Source organism: Trachemys scripta, chromosome 4 (genome assembly GCF_013100865.1).
Source record: "Trachemys scripta elegans isolate TJP31775 chromosome 4, CAS_Tse_1.0, whole genome shotgun sequence".
Lineage (NCBI taxonomy): Eukaryota > Metazoa > Chordata > Testudines > Emydidae > Trachemys > Trachemys scripta.
Window position 1 is genome coordinate 65,340,866 of NC_048301.1, and position 19,123 is coordinate 65,359,988.

Here is a 19,123-nt window from a genome sequence, read left to right on the forward strand (position 1 = left end):
ATTGAATAAAGTGTCTGCCTGTTTGGCCATCTCCTCCACCTCAAGGCCCAAGTTCTCGATCAACCGCTGGGCAAGGCCTGGTGGTCCTTAAAATCATCGGACGGGCTGGCCATGGAGGGTCCCGCAATCGCCTCATCTGGACACAAAGATGAAGACTGTCCCACTGGAGGGAGGCCCTGGTCGTCCTCTTCTGCCAGGGAGCCAGGGAGGGTGGCTTAGGGGTGGGCACAGCCTCTTGAGTCTTGGCTTCTGGGCGTGCCTCCAGTACCAGGCTTGGTGCCATCGATGCCAGTAGCTGGCACTCCAAGGCAGCGGCCGATGAAGGGGGCATAGCCATGACTGGGACACCCCATGCATTCCAACAAGGCAACTGCATGGGCCACTGCTCCGGTGCTGTCCATGCCAGCTTGGTAGCCCCATTCTTGTTGCTGGGGTCTAGGTAATGGGTTGAAGCAACCCTCGGTTCTGGAGGAACCCTCTTCCGGAGACCACGGAGGGGCTGTAGATGTGCGAGTCTGCCTTGAGACCACCAATAATGGTGACAGGTGTTGAAGGAGTTGAAGGAGGACCTTTTATTGGGCTAATGGCCCAAATGGAGGCGGCCGACTGCGGGGCTCTGGGGTATGCGGATGGCCCAAGGTAGTTCCTTTGCCTGCTGCCACTTGGCTTTTCCTCACCGGCACCGGGGAGCCATGTTTTTGCATCTTCTTTTTTGGTACCGGTGACATGCAGAGCCCAGTGCTGGGGGTGCACTTTTCACTGATGCCAAGGTGCCCGGCCTCTCATGCTGAGATGGCTTGGACGCTGGGCAGACTCCATAAGGAGAGCCTGGAGTCGAATATCCTGCTCTTTTTGCATGCAGGGATGAAAGTTCTTACAGATACTGCACTTGTCTTTGACGTGTGCCTCCTCCAAGACTTGAAACAACTGTCATGAGCGTCACTAACAAACATAGGCCTGTTACAGTCTGCCCAGGGCTTGAAACCCAGAGACCGGGGCATACCCCACCGGTGGTAAAGTCCCTGCTGGGACCTTAACTACTAACAACTAAGCTATTAACAGGTACTTAACATTAACTTCTAAGAATAACTATATACAAGTGTAAGATTTCAGTGGTAGCCGCGTTAAGTCTGTATCAGCAAAAAAACAAGGAATCCTTGTGGCACCTTAGAGACTAACAAATTTATTTGGGCATAAGCTTTTGTGGGCTAGAACCCACTTCATCAGATGTATGAAGTCCCGCGTTTTTTCATGAAGTTGATGGATTTCCACTTCATACAGCTAAATTCAGTGCCTTGCATGGTGACAGGTTTCAGTGGTATTCCCCTCTGGTATTATCTGGACTGGTGATCTGCTAGGTCACTCCAATCCTTGACTCTGGGAGCCAGCCTTACCCTGCTCTGCTGTGAGAACCCACACTCCTGGGCTGTTCACGCACAGCCTCTGACACGTAAGCTGTTGCTTGGATTGTGCAATCGAATGAGAGTAGCCAATATCTCTGGTCCCAGACACAACCTTAGGAACCTCTGTCTTGCAGTGCCCAGTTATGCCTGCTTGACACTGCAAGCTTATATGAGTTCGTCAATTTAACAAAGAAATTGATATGTACCAGGCTTGTTATCCCAAGGGGAGCCTCTGACACGCTTCAAACCAAACGCACTGCTTCAGGTAGAACAAACAAATTTATTAACTATAAAGATTTTAAGTTATTATAAGTTAAAGCATAAGTCAGATTTGGTCAAATGAAATAAAAGCAAACCGCATTCTAAGATGATCTTAACACTTTCAATGCCCTAACAAACTTAGATGCTTCTCATCACAGGCTGGCTGGTTGCTCTTCAGCCAGGCTCTCCCCTTTGATCAGCGCTTCAGTCGCTTGGTGTGGTGTCTGTAGATGTAGGTGGAAGAGAGAGCATGGCATCGGGCTTTGTTACAAGGATAGGTTCCTGGGTCAGTGTTTTTGTTCAGTGATGTGTGGTTGCTGGTGTGTATTTGCTTTAGGTTGGGGGGACAGTCTCTACACAAAAGAATTAATGGACACAAATCTGACATCAGGAATCATAATACTCAAAAACCAGTGGGAGAACACTTTAACCTGTCTGGCCATTCAATGACAGACCTGCGGGTGGCTATCTTACAACAGAAAAACTTCAAAAACAGACTCCAACGAGAGACTGCTGAGCTGGAATTGATATGCAAACTAGATACAATCAACTCAGGATTGAATAAGGACTGGGAATGGCTGAGCCATTACAAACATTGAATCTATCTCCCCTTATAAGTATTCTCACACTTCTTATCAAACTGTCTGTACTGGGCTATCTTGATTATCACTTCAAAAGTTTTTTTTCTCTTACTTAATTGGCCTCTCAGAGTTGGTAAGACAACTCCCACCTATTCATGCTCTCTGTATGTGTGTATATTTATCTCTTCAATATATGTTTCACTCTATATGCGTCCGAAGAAGTGGGCTGTAGTCCACGAAAGCTTATGCTCTAATAAATTTGTTAGTCTCTAAGGAGCCACAAGTACTCCTGTTCTTTTTATTAAGATACTAACAGCCAGAGAGGCCATTCTTAAAAATAGAGCTTATGCAGTAGTAAGTCCATTTTTCTATATTCTTGCATATGCAGTTTCAACACAGTGCTTGCTCTGCACAGAATCTACATTTACCAATTTTACATACAAATAAAATACTGCATATAAAGAATATGATTCATAGCATCTTTTGGGACTTTATACATACATAATTTTATATTACATGAGTATATCACAATCAAATCTTAAACCTATTTTGAATTAAGGGATTTCAAAGCTCTCTCCAAGTGCAATACACTCAAGTTCTAGAGAAAATTATAAAATGTCAGTGTAAAATTAGATTTAGATACCAAAAGCAAGGACTACCAATGCTGAATATGAACGCAGGATACTTTAATGAGCTCCAAAGCAAAAGAATCCAGGAATTAAAAACTGAAAAATGGTAAACAACTTAAAGTGTAGCCTGTGCAATATTTTCCTGTGTCAGATACAGTGACATACCCATTCAAGAGTACAGACAACATACGTCTCTTGAAGGTTGTTTTCTTCAACAGTTTCCTAACCACTCAATTCATTTTTCAGGTTTATCGCTTGGAAATATCTACTCTCTGTATTCATGCAGAATCTGAAGAGCCTGTAGTTCTTAAATCTTTTAAATGCAAATTTAATATCTCTTTGGGATTTGAGGAAAGTGAACTTTTCTCTTCTGAATAATAGAAATACTAGCACAGTTCAAAGTGGAAAAAACCACCACCACCACCAGGGAAAGATCAGTTCCTCACCCACCCACTTAGAGAATCCAAATGCTGACTCCTCCCCTCCCTAGCTTTTTAAGGGTTCTCCCATATGATCTCTCTCTCTCAGATAACAGTAGGAAAACTAGGTTATATGACACTGATTTGAGAGAGGTGAATATTGAAAATTCTAAGGAAGTTTTATACATTCAAATTTGACATTCTTTACTAGTTACAGCAAATAGACTTTTAAAGTAATACTGGAGAAGCTGAGTAATTTCATATTTTTAATGATCTCTTGCTCTCACTGCATGTTATTATAATACTGGTGATAGCAGAACCATGGCAACAGGACATTTTTTGCTGAGCTGAAGTTTATAAATGTTTTTCTATTTTCATGACTCAAATCCTTATTTAATTTCCTGTACTGCAAGGAGCAAGATAATGACAGACTTCAATACAAATGGGTTAATCCTAATGTTCAAAGATGTGTGAGAGTTTTTAAAAAGATTTTAAAATTGAAGCAAAACATACAGACACTGTGTGGACTGCCTGAAAAAAACAGATCTCACTAACTGTATTATGCCCCATCAAACAAAAGGCAGAATATTTCTTGTACAAATATTGCCACATAAGTCAAGATCACCATTTCAATATATTTTATGGTAAAAATTGGTGGCATAGTTGTCATAAATAGTTTAATTTACATAGGCCAACTCAGCAGAAGTCACTAAGGACAAGAGAACTAATTCAGTAGTAAGGGACAGGACAAAAATACCCAGGCGAGGCAGATACATAGGTTGGACACAGCATAAAATTAACAGATCAATTTACTAAAGGTCAAGATTATGAACTTGGGTCTGCAAAACCATTTCAGCATATTCTTTTTCTAGCAGTGACAGATCATTAAGATTATCATTAAAAATTAACACGTTATTAAGGCATGCTCAATGTAATTAATGTAATGTAGTTCATTGCATTGTTATATTAATATTGATTCCACAGGCTACTCATTTTTTACCTTGAATTTTTGGAACACGTTTGCACCAGAGTTTTGGTTCAATGTAAAAGTGAAATGTTTGTTATTAAAGTAATAAAAGGCCACGTCGACAGGGTTCAATTTACATGTTTGCTTTTTTTGTACTCATCCTTGGATATTGAACAGCTGTTTTTTTATAGCCAAGAATGTGATTTTTGAAGAAATCTGTTCAATAACTGACAATCTTCTCATAAGATATACTTTTTAGTCTAAAAAATAATAAGAGGGCTGCCTTACTCTTGGTGTCCAGCTGAGCACGGTACTTTTCAAACCCCTTAAGTCGAACTCGTTCTCCCAAGAGCTGAAGAAACTCTTCAAAGGCTGGCCCTGCTGACTCATTGTTGTACATTTCCTCTTCAGTGCTCTGTCCACCTTTGCAATACATGATCCCCACCTTCAGCTGATAGCTTAACTACAAACAGAAATAAAGATTCAAGATGCATATATCAGGTTATATAGCATTTATTCTGCCTGATTTTCTTCAGTCATTTAGCTAGTCCCCTAGTTTACAGACTTAAAAAATACCTAATGATTTGTACATCTTTCTTGCAGATAACCCCGTTGTTTTCTACCATCTTTGCCTCAAGGATGATGAGCATTGTGATTCATAGATTATAATGCCAGAAGAAACCACTGTGACCATCTAGTTTGACGTCCTGTATAATACAGGCCATAGAACTTCCCCAAAATAATTCCTAAATCATATCTTTTAGAAAAACATCCAACCTCGATTTAAAAATAGCCAGTGGAGAATCCACCCTGACCCTTGGTACATTGCTCCAATGGTTAATTTCCCTCACTATTAATAAAAATGAAGGGCTGCCAAAGCCTGGGATTAAACCAGGGACCTTTAGATAACTAGGCACATTTCACCTGAAGATCTCAAATTGCTTTCCACGGGGAGTAAACATTATCCTCCTCCTTTTGCAGATGAAGAAACTGAGGCACAGGAAGGCCAAGTGACTTATTAAAGGCCACACAGAAAGTCTAGGCAGAGGCAGGAGAGGTACCAGACTACTGATTCCCAGCCTTGTGCACGATCAATAAGATCACACAGCTTCCCTATGTAGAATAGTAGCTCATAGTATTTGCTTATGACTGGTGTGAATGTCAAAACGAGTAGCAACAGAGTCCTGTGGCACCTTTAAGACAAACAGATGTATTGGAGCATAAGCTTTCGTGGGTGAATACCCACTTCATTGGATGCATGTAAACGAGTAGCGTGTTTCCTTGAACTAGAGGAAAGATCAGAAGACACATGAAATTTGACTGGGTGAAACTAGTGCACCACTGTAGGAATGGGTCATTTGCATTAGAAGAGCTTTCCTATGACTAATTTTCAGACAAGCAGCAGAACACAATTACACAAAGAAAACTGCATTTTTTTAGCTGTTTTATTTCTTTTAAGGGTCACTGTCAATTATTTTTAAGATATAATTTATCAACTTAGAAGCTTTAACATAAAATTTCTCTCTCTGGCAATTTTTGTTTTTCTTTTTCCATTTGATAATCGGGATTATTAAATATTAAACTCTCTAGCATTGTCAACGTCTGAATTGTCACGGAGTTCATATTTTTGACAAAAATTTTAGCAATTAGACGTGATTTAAATGAAAATAATATTTACACCTTAGGTAATATCCCCTACCAGATTCTAACAGCTACCAGTAAGATAATGTAGGATGATTTAGGATCAATGCTACTACATTGGGTTGTGTTAAAATAAAAATATCAGAAGTACCTAACACCTTCATAACAATGGTATTTTATTTCCTATTTTAAAACCTCTCTAAATAAAAAATTTCTACATAACTGCAGAAGCAATATTATTATTAATCAATTTTCTCCCTCTCTTAAATACTGTAGTTATTTAATCATTAAAATTAGCTTGTTTCTTCTTACTCGGTATTATTTTTCAAATTTTAACAATGTGGGAAAAGCCCTAACATTTTCACCTGCAGTGAAGATTTTAGAGTATAAAAGACTTTTTATTTAGAAGCTCTAGGGAACACAAAGTAGGTTTTTCTTTTTCTTTCCTTTTTTTTTTCTGTAGGAGACAGGCAGGAGGGTTTGGATCAATTTTTTCTCCTTTCCCATGAGGCCTACAAAAAACTTGACTACAGTTAGGCTGCTGGTGTGCTGAGACCACTGTCTATTATGCTGACCAATGTCGTCTCATTGTTTCCTTGTATTCTCCCATCTGTCTGTATCCATGTTGTGTCCTGTCTTATACTTAGATTGTGAACTCTTTGGGGCGGGGACTTTTTATTGTGTGTTTGTAGAGCTCCTAACACAATAGTATTCTGATCCAGACTGGTGCTATGGTAATACAAATACAAAATAATAGTCTTGAAAGTAATTAAATATTATGTCATTATTTGAGATAACTGGCTCTTTTGCCACAGCTCCAGAGAACCAAACTTGTGAGCTTGCAAGGAGATTAAATGACTTCTTACTCTAAATTGTGTGGGAAGGACTGAATGCCCCATCCATTTGAGAAGATTAATTTCTTTGCATCTCGCATTGAGGCTATAACTGCCCAATGATGTAAAGTTCAGTAAGAGTGACTTCACTACACACAAGTATCGAGCAAGAGTCCATAACCAAATTAGATTTAGTGTAGATTTTTAAAGCTCTGTTATATAACAAAGGACTCTCTTGGTCTGTTACATCCAAACAGGAAATTAATTTTCATTTGAAAGAGCATGCTCCTGAAAGAAAATAATGGACAGAATTTAGTTAACTTTCTTGAGAAGTAGAAATGCTAGTATAACGCATTTGTCACTCAGTGATTTCTATTGCTGTAGTATGTTCCACCTTGTAGATAGTGAACAAACTGTTTTTTTCTGGTCCTGAATGTGGACTATCCTAAAGAAGTGCCTCTAAGAGAACAAGGAAATGCAATAGAATGACAATTTTTCTTCTGTTTGAAAATCTGCCAAGTCTCAATAACTATCGTTTAATGTGCAAACGTGAGTGCAGTCTCTTTTCTTTACAATTAAATCAAGATAGTGGGATATACTCAATTCAGGTTCATATAACTTAAGTAACAATCAATCTCCATGCAAATATCTCACAAGATGCAAAAGAGACAGGGAGCATACACAATCTAGATTATTTTCAGCATTTTTCTGAACATTGAAACAAAACAAGAACAGTTTTTCCACTATTTTTACTTAATATATTACATTTAAAATTGCTCCTCAGTAGCCTATGTTCCCACAGACTTCAATGGGAGCTGGCCAACACTGAATGATTGTGAAAATCCCAGTCTTTTGTGTATTTTGTTTATTTCATGTACATTATGGGAGACAGTGAAGCAGATTAGTTAATGGAATACTCCTGGAGGAATTCTGCCCCACTGCACACATGCAGAATTCATGTCCCCCACAGATTTTGTTTTCTCTGCAGAAAACAATTCTGCCGGAGAGGCACTGCAGTTACACCTTTTGCCAACCAGGGGCTGCTGTGGCACCAACACAGAGGGCAGCTGCCTCCTGGGCCAGAGTAGTCAGCCTTGGATAGGGAAGAGGAGAGGCTGCATTCCTCATAGTGTCCTGCCTCTGGGGCCAATTAATAAACATAGGATATGGGGGGATGGAAAGAGCAGGGCACATTGGGCTGCTGGTAAGGAATCGATTTGTCAAAAAACATTTCCTGAATCTCTGTTGTTGTCTATATTGTTACAGACACAGAAGCTGACAGGTATTTTGAAACAAATCACTAAAATAATTGAAACTGTCCTGATTATATTGTGTTATTTTGACAAATAAAACATGCAGAATTTTAAAATATTGTGCATAGAATTTTTAATTTTTTGGTGCTAAATTCTCCCAGGAGTAATGGAAAAAAGGAAGTAAAAGGGTCAGCTTAACTGCTCTGCCAGCTTCCTGCTGGAGTGGAGGGGAGAGAGGAATCTCTCTTTAAATGTACTGGACTTGTGCCAGAGAAGATTAGGCTGGCGTTATGCCAGCTGCTAAGGAAATTCATAGCACCCACATTTCAGAAGCTCCCTCAACAGGAAAAGTCATCTGAGGGTATGAAAGGGAGCTTTGGTTGGTGTGAAAGCTAAGTCCCGGGCTCCTCTGGAGAGTAGATTGAAGAATTGAGTACTTTTCTTGAAGACTGAACTGGATCCTGCTAGAAAGTGACTGAAATTCAGATTGTGGGTTTGTCTCCTGGGGCAACAAACGAACAGCTTGTCCAATTCTCAAGACACATTTGGGGTCATATAAACCTGTTTTATGGATTTAATTAATGATAGGGTTATCATTTACAATTCAACAAACATATACAGGAAAGGCAAACTCAAAATTAATTGTTGGCTCTCAGTAAGTTTCTCATTGTCAGGCTTAACAACCTGAGTAAACACTTCCTTTCTATTTTTAACTTGTATATAGCCCATTAATCACCACAAAAACCATCCATGTGAACTAGGGATTAGAAGTGTTAAATTTGCAATAGTGGCACACAGAAAAAAGAAAAAGCAACTTCTCATTGGTCACATAACAGGTCAATGTCAGAGCCAGAAGTAGAACCTAGGTCTTGTGTGACCCATTTTCTACACGATTCATTACAATCAATATTACTGGTAGTTATGCCTGTTAAGATGGGATATTCAAAATTAAATATTTGGCTACTTGCTTTAACCATTGGGGGTGTTAGGAAGGTTTTTCCCTCTCTTTCAGCATTGTACTATTGATCAGGCATTTTGGGGGAGTACTGAAGGCAGAAGAGGAGACTACTATTATTCATTATTCATATTACCATAGCACCTAGTAGCCCTAGTCATGCACCAGGACCCCATTATGCTAGGCTTTGTACAAACAGAACAAAAAGACAGTTCCTGCCCCAAAGCGCTTACAATCTAAGAATAAGACAGATGGTGAGCACAAGGAAACAATGAGAGAATATTAGTCAGCATGATAGGCAGTGGTCTCAGCACCCCAGCAGGCTAATTGTTGTCAGGTTTTTTTGTAGGCACCATGGAAGAAAGCAAGTTTTGAGGAGGGTTTTGAATGAAGATAATGAGTTAGTTTAGCTATTCCCAAGTGTAAGGGGCAGCATGGGAAAAAGAACAAAGGTGCTGGTTCGAAAATATAACAAGTGGGCAATGGAGGCTGGCATCACGGGCTGATTGGAGGTGGGAGTCAACATCTCACTAGCAAATGAGAGATGACCGGTAAGTTGGGGATAGGCTGTGAAGGGCCTTAAGACAAGCAGCTTATGTTTGAGGTGATAGAGAAGCTGGAGCCAGTGAAGGGATGCAAAGAGATGGGTGACCTGGTCTAAGTGAATGGCTAGGAAAATGATCTTTGAAGCAGCATTCTGAATGGATATGAGTGGGACAAGACTGCGTTTGTCAAGGCCGGAGAGAAGTATGCTACAGTAATTGAGATGCGAGTTAAGAGCTTGTATGAATGTTTTAGGTGACTGGATAAAAAAGGTCACATCTTGGAGACATGAAAAAAGAATAGTCAAGATTTAGATATAACTTGCATGTCACTCTTCAAATGTCTTCAGTAAGAGCTGATGACTGTTGTTTCATTGTTGCATAGTTCTCATGAAGGAGACACTTAGCCAGACTACCAAAACTTCAAATAGAAATAATCTGCTCTATGCCTTACTTGCAAACAGGCCACCTTCTTTTTATTTTTGGGTGATTTCAAATGCTTTTCACACTGCTACAGCTGAAACTTGCTCTTTAAATGTTAAATTATAAAGACAACCAATGTGGACTATTAAGCACTGTGATAAAGTATTTTGGATAAACAAATTAGGAACAGCTCAGATACTCACGGTTGAACAATTGTTACTGAGCATGTGCAAATTAATGTTCTGAATTATGATTGTCATAATCTACCTAAACTCCCACATACCAATTCACTAAAAATTGCGAAAGCTGAATTCAGAACAACTATCTGTGTACACAATATAAAAGTCTCCAAATATGATTGGACGCTATTTTCTTAGGAAGAGATGATGCACCAGTAACAATAGTGTTATGATAGTTAATTTAGAGAGCTCACAACTTAATCACAGAGGATTATATAATGTGGCACACTGAATATGCCTCTTTCCCCCTTCTCTTTCTTAATTCTAAAACATAAAGGCTAAAATGGATAATTTGTGACAGATGCAGGTTAAGTTCAGGGAGTAGCAAATGTTAATTTCAATTTTCTCATTTTTAAGAGAGCAAATTTGAATGTGCACACTACTTGGAGTTATACACTAGTTTTATTTTCATAATGGCAGTACGGTCTAATGATACAAGCACACAATCAGGAATCAAAAACTCCTGAGTTTTAATTTCAGATTAGTTACTGACTTGCCATGTGAACTTGGAAAAGTCACTTCACCGTCTCTGCTTCAGTGTCTCCAAGAGTAAAATAGGGATAATGTTACTAGTTTACCTCACATGGCTGTTTTTAGTACTATTTAAATTCAAAGGTCTGTACGGAAATTAGAGTGTGAAATTCTAGTCCCATTGAAGTCAATGGCAAAAGTCACAATGACTTCAATAGGGGCAGGATTTCACCCTGAGGTAACACAGAACTTTATTAGTGATTATCTTTGAGAACTCATGGAGGACTGGTGAAGTTTCAGAGAACTGAAGAAGGGCAATCATGGTACATATTTTTAAAAAGGGGAACAAAAAGGACCTGAGGAATTATAGACCAGCCACCCTTAATTTGGTACCTGGAAAGATAGTGGAACAAATTATTAATCAATTTGGAAGAACCTAGAGGATAATAGAGTGATAAATAATAGTCAACATGGATTTGTCAAGAGTAAATCATGCCAAATCAACCTAATTTCCTTCTTTGATTGGGTTACTGGTCTAGTGGAGAAAAGGGAAGCAGTAGACATTATTTATCTTGATTTTAGTAAAGCTTTTGTCACAGTACCATGTGACTTTCTCTTAAGGAAACTAGGGAATTGTGGCCTAGATGAAACTACTATAATGTGGGTTCACAACTCACTGAAAAAACATATTCTACAAGTATTCTCAATACTTCACTATCAAACTAGGAGAACATATCTAGTGGGGTCCCATGCAGGTCAATTGTGGGTCCAGGACTATTCATTAATTACTTGGATTATGGGGAGAAGAGTATGCTTATAAAATCTGTGGATGCCAACAGCTGGCAGGGGTTGCTAGGGTTTTGGAGGACAGGATTAACATTCAAAAGGACCTTGATAAATTGAAGAATTGGTCTGAAATCAACAAGATGAACTTCCCAAAGTACTATACTAAGGAAGAAAAGATCAAATGCACAATTACAAAATGTAAAATAACTGGCTAGGCAGCATTTCTGCAGAAAGGGATATGGGGGTTATAGTGGATCACAAATTGAACATGAGCCACCAATGTGATGCAGTTACAAAAAAGGCTAATATCTTGGGGTTTAACAACAGGCATGTTGTATGTAAGACATGGGAAGTAATTATTCCATTCTACTCAAGACTGGTGAGGCCTTAAAACTGGTGTATTGTGTTCAGTTTTGGGTGCAACACTAAGAAACATGTAGATAAATTCAAGAGTCTCCAGAGGAGAACAATAAATGAGAAAAGGTTCAGAAAACCTGACCAATGAGGTCAGATGAAAAAACTGGGCATGTTTAGTCTTGAGGGGAAAAAAGCCTGGGAGGAGGTTACCTGATTATAGTCTTCATAATAAGTTAAGGGCTGCCTCAAAGAGGACAGCAATCAATTGTTCTCCTGTCCACTGAAGGTAAGACAAATAGTAACAGCTTAATCTGCAGCAAAGTAGAGTTAGGTTAGATATTAGGAAAAACTTTCTAACTATACGAATAGTTAAGCACAGGAACAAGTTGCCAAGGGAGATTGTGGCATACCCATCATTAGAGGTTTTTAAGAACAAAACCTGTCAAAGATGGTTTAAGGAAGACTTGGTCCTGCCTCCGTGTGCAGGGATGGATTAGATAACCTCGTGAGGTCCCTTTTCAGACCTACATTTCTATGATTATTTCCCAACATAAGTAGTTTTATATTCTACAGAAATACCACTTGGCTTTATCTGTGCAAAAGTATTCATATCAAAATACTCAGAACTCCATGTTAACTACAGTCTTCAGAAGGTGTTCCCAGGGAAGCAGACAAATAATTTCCACCATATGTGGATAATTTTGTGATTAGAAGTGGAATTATTTTGTCTAAATTCTCCATGGCATGAACGGGCAATATTTTTAAATCTGCTCAACTACAAACTCCCAAATACATATCTGAATCAAGTCTTACAAATATAGCAGTAAGTTTTTCAGGGGGCACAAGAAGTCAACATATTTCACTGTCTGTACTAACATCAAAAGACCTACTCCAATTCCTAACCTATTCCACATCCTTGATTACTAGTGTTCTTGATTTCAAAAAGGATTTTTACAAGGAAAAAAAAGTCTACACTTTTCAATCATGGCTTTTTTACAAACAAAGGTATTTTTTTCCCCTAGAGAAATTTTATTTCCAGATTCTAAATAAGGTTATACAAGACCCTGAATTTACCTTTTAAACAAAACAAAATCAACATGGGGTGATATCTCAAACTCTTGGTATACTCTAAATCAAATTCAACTGAAATGTATGCAATGATACAACTCTTTGCAACAATTTAAAGTATTTGCAGGGATCAACAACTATTTAGTAAAATAAAATTAAATGTACAGAATAGACTGATATCACAGGTAACTCAAAAGACCTAAGGGGCACATTGTTCCTTTTAAATTCAGTTTGCAATGCACAACAATGCAATGCAAAGTGCTCCACTTAGGAAGGAACAATCAGTTTCACGCATACAGAATGGGAAGAGACTGTCTAGGAAGGAGTACAGCAGAAAGCGATCTAGGGGTTATAGTGGACCACGAGCTAAATACGAGTCAACAGTGTGATGCTGTTGCAAAAAAAGCAAATATGATTCTGGGATGCATTAACAGGTGTGTTGTGAGCAAGACACGAGAAGTCATTCTTCCGCTCTACTCTGCGCTGGTTAGGCCTCAACTGGAGTATTGTGTCCAGTTCTGGGCACCGCATTTCAAGAAAGATGTGGAGAAATTGGAGAGGGTCCGGAGAAGAGCAACAAGAATGAAGGTCTTGAGAACTTGACCTATGAAGGAAGGCTGAAAGAACTAGGTATATTTAGTTTGGAAAAGAGAAGACTGAGAGGGGACATGATAGCAGTTTTCAGGTATCTAAAAGGGCATCGTAAGGAGGAGGCAGAAAACTTGTTCACCTTAGCCTCTAAGGGTAGAACAAGAAGCAACAGGCTTAAACTGCAGCAAGGGAGGTTTAGGTTGGGCATTAGGAAAAAGTTCCTAACTGTCAGAGTGGTTAAACACTGGAATAAATTGCCTAGGGAGGTTGTGGAATCTCCATCTCTGGAGATATTTAAGAGTTTAAGTTAGATAAATGTCTATCAGGGATGGTCTAGACAGGATTTGGTCCTGCCATGAGGGCAGGGGACTGGACTCGATGACCTCTCAAGGTCCCTTCCAGTCCTAGAATCTATGAAAACATAAGATGACCAATTCTATGAGATTCATTTAAACCACCTTGTGGAAGAAGGATGTGCGCCGTTTGTTTCACATCAGTAAAAACAATCCTTGATGTTAAGATTTTAGGCTTGTCTCTTCTCTACTTAAAACAGTTATTTTGCAATGCATTTTACAAATTTTTTCTATGCATGAGATAAATAAATTATAATTTGGGATTTTTTTTTACTAATACCTTATATAAAATAATATTCTATATTCTTAACAGTTTTATTACACCACATTCCTTTTTAAGTGTTAGTTGCACTGCCAATTGCTGAGGTTTTTTTGTTTGTTTGTTTTTTACAGCTGCCCATAAAGTTGTTCATGTAGGACAAAGGATATCAAGCACACCAACCACATCTGGACTATTAAAGTTCTAAATGAATCAAAAAGCTAGTCTTTAGGTTGGCAGTCTACAAAGAGGAAGATTTTCAAAGGCACAAATGGGTGTTAAGTCCTCAGCTCCCGTTGGCAATCAATGGAAGTGAGGGGTCTGACTGTGCTTTGTACCTTCGAAAAAGCCAGCCAAAACCACTAAAGAAAAGTTATTTAACAGTAATTGTTGCTCTTTGAATGGTTTCACCTCTTTATGTTCACACTTGTGTGATGAACTCCCTGGCATTGCTGAGCTTCAGGAACCTACTGGAAAGCCAATTCCCATGAGGACTAGACTAGTAGTTCCTTGCAAGGCCAAACTTCAGCGCCAAAGGGAGGAGGCCATGCAGTCCACAACTACCTCAGCTCTTTCTGCTAAACCCAGAATCCTTAAGAGTTTAGAACTCCAAGGAAGAGGGACAGATGGGCTTTTAGGCTGAATATGCAGTGGCAACAATATTTTAAAAAACAAAATAGGTGGTTTGTCAGTGACTGTAGTTCTTTCAGAGTGTTTCTTCTGCATAGTCAAACTTGTAGGATAAGTGCACGTCAGATATGCAAACATACCTTCTGGTTAGTGAAATTCAGTGATGAAAGCCACCCTTAGAAAAGATTTTCTGATGGCCAGTCTAAAACATGCTATAGACCAGCCGATGCTCCACAAACCATCATCTGATGTAAATTACCTCACCAAACAGGCAAGTTTTTCAAGAAAATAGTAGTGAGCCAATATCTGATCTCCACCAACAGTTTAAGACTTCTATTAATCAGAACTGGAGAAAGCATAGAGAGTCAGTTTTGAAAATGTCCTTTTGAAATTTTCATTCTACTTCTTGTTTAAGAAAAAAAAAATACTTGCAGAAGTAACATGCCTTGCACTGAGTACAAACTAGCGCATGAACATGGCAGTGAAGAATTCAGTAACTTGGGAGATTTTTCTCTTTTCAGTACAATAGCACCAAAAGAGCAGTTTAAAAAGAAAAAAAAAAGGGCTGGAATCCTTAAAATAAGAGTGATTAAATGGAACAACTGCCACTAAAGTTAATTTTTAAGGTTTAATCTTCTTTGACAATGTCCCTTCCACTTTGGGCAGAGAATTGTGTGAGAGAGAAAATGAATGTACCTGCACAATTTTCATTTCACTGAGCTATGCAAAGTCTTAATTATGATCTATTGTGATGAAACAAATCCCCAACTGACAAGAAAATTAATTTGAATTAAGATTTTACATGAATAGTGTCTAAAAAAGTTAGCAGGCAAGATCAGAATTTTCTTCATAACTGCAAACATTTAACAATTCAACATGGTGAGTTTAATTTTAACAATTCCAAAAATACTGGAAGACTTGATGAAAAAGACAGTCATTTCAATTTCCAGAATTGTGCAAATCCCCTATTTGAACTAAAATACTGAATTGAAATGCTGCTGTGTAAGATGAACAGATAATTTTGCAGTTCAATGCAGCTCACCCAATTTAATTTTACAACACTGAAGAGTCTTTCTTATTCTTTAAATTGGGACTTACCCCTTGTTCATCCAGTTTCATAAGCTGCTCTGTGACTTTAGGAGTGTTGAAAGCCAATCTGAGGCAATGGATATTCAGCTCAGGAACCACATGTTCAAGCACTTCTTTTAAGGGAAGTCCTCTGGCTGTGCAATGCTTTGCAGTTGAAGGGATAGCATCTTCCAGCACAGAGCCTCTTAAAGTCATAAGCTGGAACACAGAAATAATAAATTATTTTGACATAGCTAGGGAGGAAGTATCAGTTAGTGGTAAGGGCAGAGAACTGACTCAGGACTGTTGGGCCTATTCCTGCCCTTGACACTGACTTGCCCTGGATGTCACAGCAAGTCAACCTTTCAGAATGCCAGTGTATCTATGAGTAAACCAGAACAATTCTACCTCTCCAACTCTCAATAGTATTGGAGAGACGTAAGTAACGCATGTTGTATAAATAGATGCAGATGTGCAGAATGTTATTAATTATGATACTGAATACTAGACATGATACTGCAAGTGCTTTATAATAGTCTCCAGAAGCTCACATTTTGTATGAAATTGATACTTAGGGGAGATACATAGAAGTTCACATTTGTCTTTTGATAATCCAGGTAGCAGATCAAATTTAAAATTGACCCCAGCACCACGAGAAGAAAGCAAACTTGTAAGGCTTTAGTAATTAGCAGTGGGAACAGAGATAAACCTGAAAGATGAAATATTCAATGAGACATCCCGAGTGAGAGCTGCAAGAAGTTTACAAAACATGAGCATATCATCTCCTTATGAGTTTCAGAAAATTCTAACTATAAGGCTGGCTAAAAGGGAATGATATTCATCAGATATCCAAGGTAAATGTTTGAGGGCAAACTGACCTGTATATACAGTATATATAAGCTCTAACTACATGAAGGTCTTTTATTCAAAAACAGAAAAAAATCTTTTAAACACAAAAATGACTGAAAAATTTCCAAACAAAATATCAGTTTATAAATAAAACCCAGATTATATTAAAGCAGACAGTAATTTACAACAGACATACGTTTTTGTTATGAATGAAGTAAAGCACCAAAATATAAGCATCTTCTCCCTCCTTTCCCTCAACAGCTTCACTTCAGAAGGAATCTGAGGAGGACATGTCTACACAGGAACATTAAGGAAATTCAACTAAAGTTAGGAAGCCAATATGAGTAACTTAAAGGAGAGGAGGAGGATTAAGTTACAGGTATTTTAGGCCACTTTACTCCTGAAGAAAAGCAAAGGGATGGGAATAGGGCAGACGAAGAGGGAAGAGAAGTTAACACAATTTAATTTATGCACATTGACTTTACATCTTTACTTGATTTGCCTTCCCTTTCTTTAGTGCTTAATGTAGGCAAGCCCTGAGTTTAAGCAACAAAGGCAGAGGGAATTTCCTGAGAATTAATGGCCCCCAGTAAGAGTTATGCACCTCAGGTATTAACCCCAGGCAATCATTAAATACCCCAAAGTGCTATGTCCCAAAATAGTTGCTGTTATAAGCCAAATCTTTTATATGGAAAAATAATTCAAAAATACTGCCCAGTTAGGGTTTTATTTTGTCATTTGTCCTCCGTATTGTGTGTTGGGTGCCACTATGCATGTAGTATGCTCTGAATTTGGATTTCATTGGACCCTGTCACAGAATTAATGCTCACTATATTGGCCAATAAAGTTGCAACAATCTAGTCAGAGTTACATGTAGGTTATAAAGCAATTTAGATTGTCAAATGTATTTTATTTGATTGATTTATTGGAAGCCAGTTATTTCTATGTGTGAAAAAATATATTTCTCTTTTAAATTGAGACCTATAGATGAACATATTAATGATCTCTAGTGTGCCATTATTTTACAATAGTTAATTATAATAGGAGTCCATTTGTACTTTTATGGGCTTAAAGTATAGTATTTCTCAATTAAATGACCTAGTTATGTGAAGTGGTTTGGTTGACCTAGTCCAATTTATATTTAATGGTGGTGATTTTGTGACTTGAACAACAGACGGCACTAATTGATACCATTCATGGAAGATTCTATGACAGATTGAAAGAGAAGAGAATAAATTCCTCTCTCACTCCTAGAGATGATCCCTCCAGTTAGGGTTGAGGTATATTGGCTAGGCAAAATGGGGCAGTGCATCCTGCACACCCATTCTGTAAATAAATACAGAACTTCAGTCTCCAGAGTTGTTAGCCCAGCACTTTTTGCCAGCATTACGGTCAATTTAAAAAAAAACACCAACTAAATCCACAACAGTTCTGAGAGGATGTTTTTTGTGTGTGCACTGCTTATATTTAGGAACATGTAATGGGATTTATATGTTCACCATAACATGAAACTCAGACTGTGATACTGTATTGTATCTGATCTAGTATAAAAATGTAGAAAATATGGATTTAGTGGTTATACTTTACTAGAAAAATGCAGTAACTTAAAAAGAAACTATAAATGTAAAATTGTTTCTCTGTTTACTGTTTTTTTGTGTGTGTGCTTTCTATTTTGATCTTTCTTGTGCTATTGCACATGAAAACAGCACAACAAAAATAATGGACTTCAAGAACGCTGACTTTAGCAAACTCTGAGAATTTATAGGTAGGATCCCAGGGGAACCAAGTCTAAAACAAAAAAGTTCCAGAGAGTTGGCAGTTTTTTAGAGAGATATTATTAATGGAATAAGAGGAAACTATCCCAATGCATAGGAAAGATAGGAGCATGGTAAGAGACCACCTTAGCTAAACCAAAATATCTTCAGTGACCTAAAACTCAAAAAAATGAGAACTAGGTCAAATTACAAAGGATGATTATAAACAAACACCACAAGCATGTTGGGGCAAAATTAGAAAGCCCAAGGCACAAAACGAGATTAAACTAGCTACGGACATAAAGGATAACAAGAAAACATTTTACAAATACATTAGAAGCAAGGGGAAGACCAAGGACAGAACAGGCCCATTACTCGATGAGGAGGAAAAGACAATAACAAAAAATGCAGCAAGGGCTAATGTGTTAAATTCCTTTTTTGTTTCCATTTTCACCAAAAAGATTAGCAGTGACCGGATGGCTATAATAGCAAACATCTACGTAAACTGGGTAGGATCTGAGGTTAAAATACGGAAAAAACAAGCTAAGAATTACTTAGGCAAGTTAGAGGTCTTCAAGTCAGCAGGGTCTAATAAAATACCTGGCTGAAGAGACATAGTATCTATCTATAAAAAGGAGAATACAGACAACCATGGAAATTTTAGACCAGTCAGCTTAACTTTGGTACCTGGAAAGATAATGGAGCAAATAATCAGTCAGTCAGTTTGTAAGCACCTAGAAGATATAAGGTGATAAGTATAATAGAATCATAGACTTTAAGGTCAGAAGGGA

General features: G+C 38.2%; 1 protein-coding gene across 7 annotated transcripts in view; it reads right to left on the bottom strand.

The window, feature by feature from the left end:
* Window positions 1–19,123, bottom strand: part of SIPA1L1 (signal induced proliferation associated 1 like 1) — a 378,635-nt gene that overhangs the window by 87,056 nt on the left and 272,456 nt on the right. For all 7 annotated transcript variants that reach the window (XR_004645561.1, XM_034769297.1, XM_034769296.1 and 4 more), the window contains 2 exons: window positions 15,760–15,948; window positions 4,549–4,723 (listed from right to left, as the gene is read on the bottom strand). Coding sequence is in view for 6 of the 7 variants with exons in the window: in XM_034769297.1 (XP_034625188.1) it covers window positions 4,549–4,723; window positions 15,760–15,948 (364 nt within the window). In the remaining variant the exon portion in view is untranslated. The remainder of the gene's footprint in view (window positions 1–4,548; window positions 4,724–15,759; window positions 15,949–19,123) is intronic.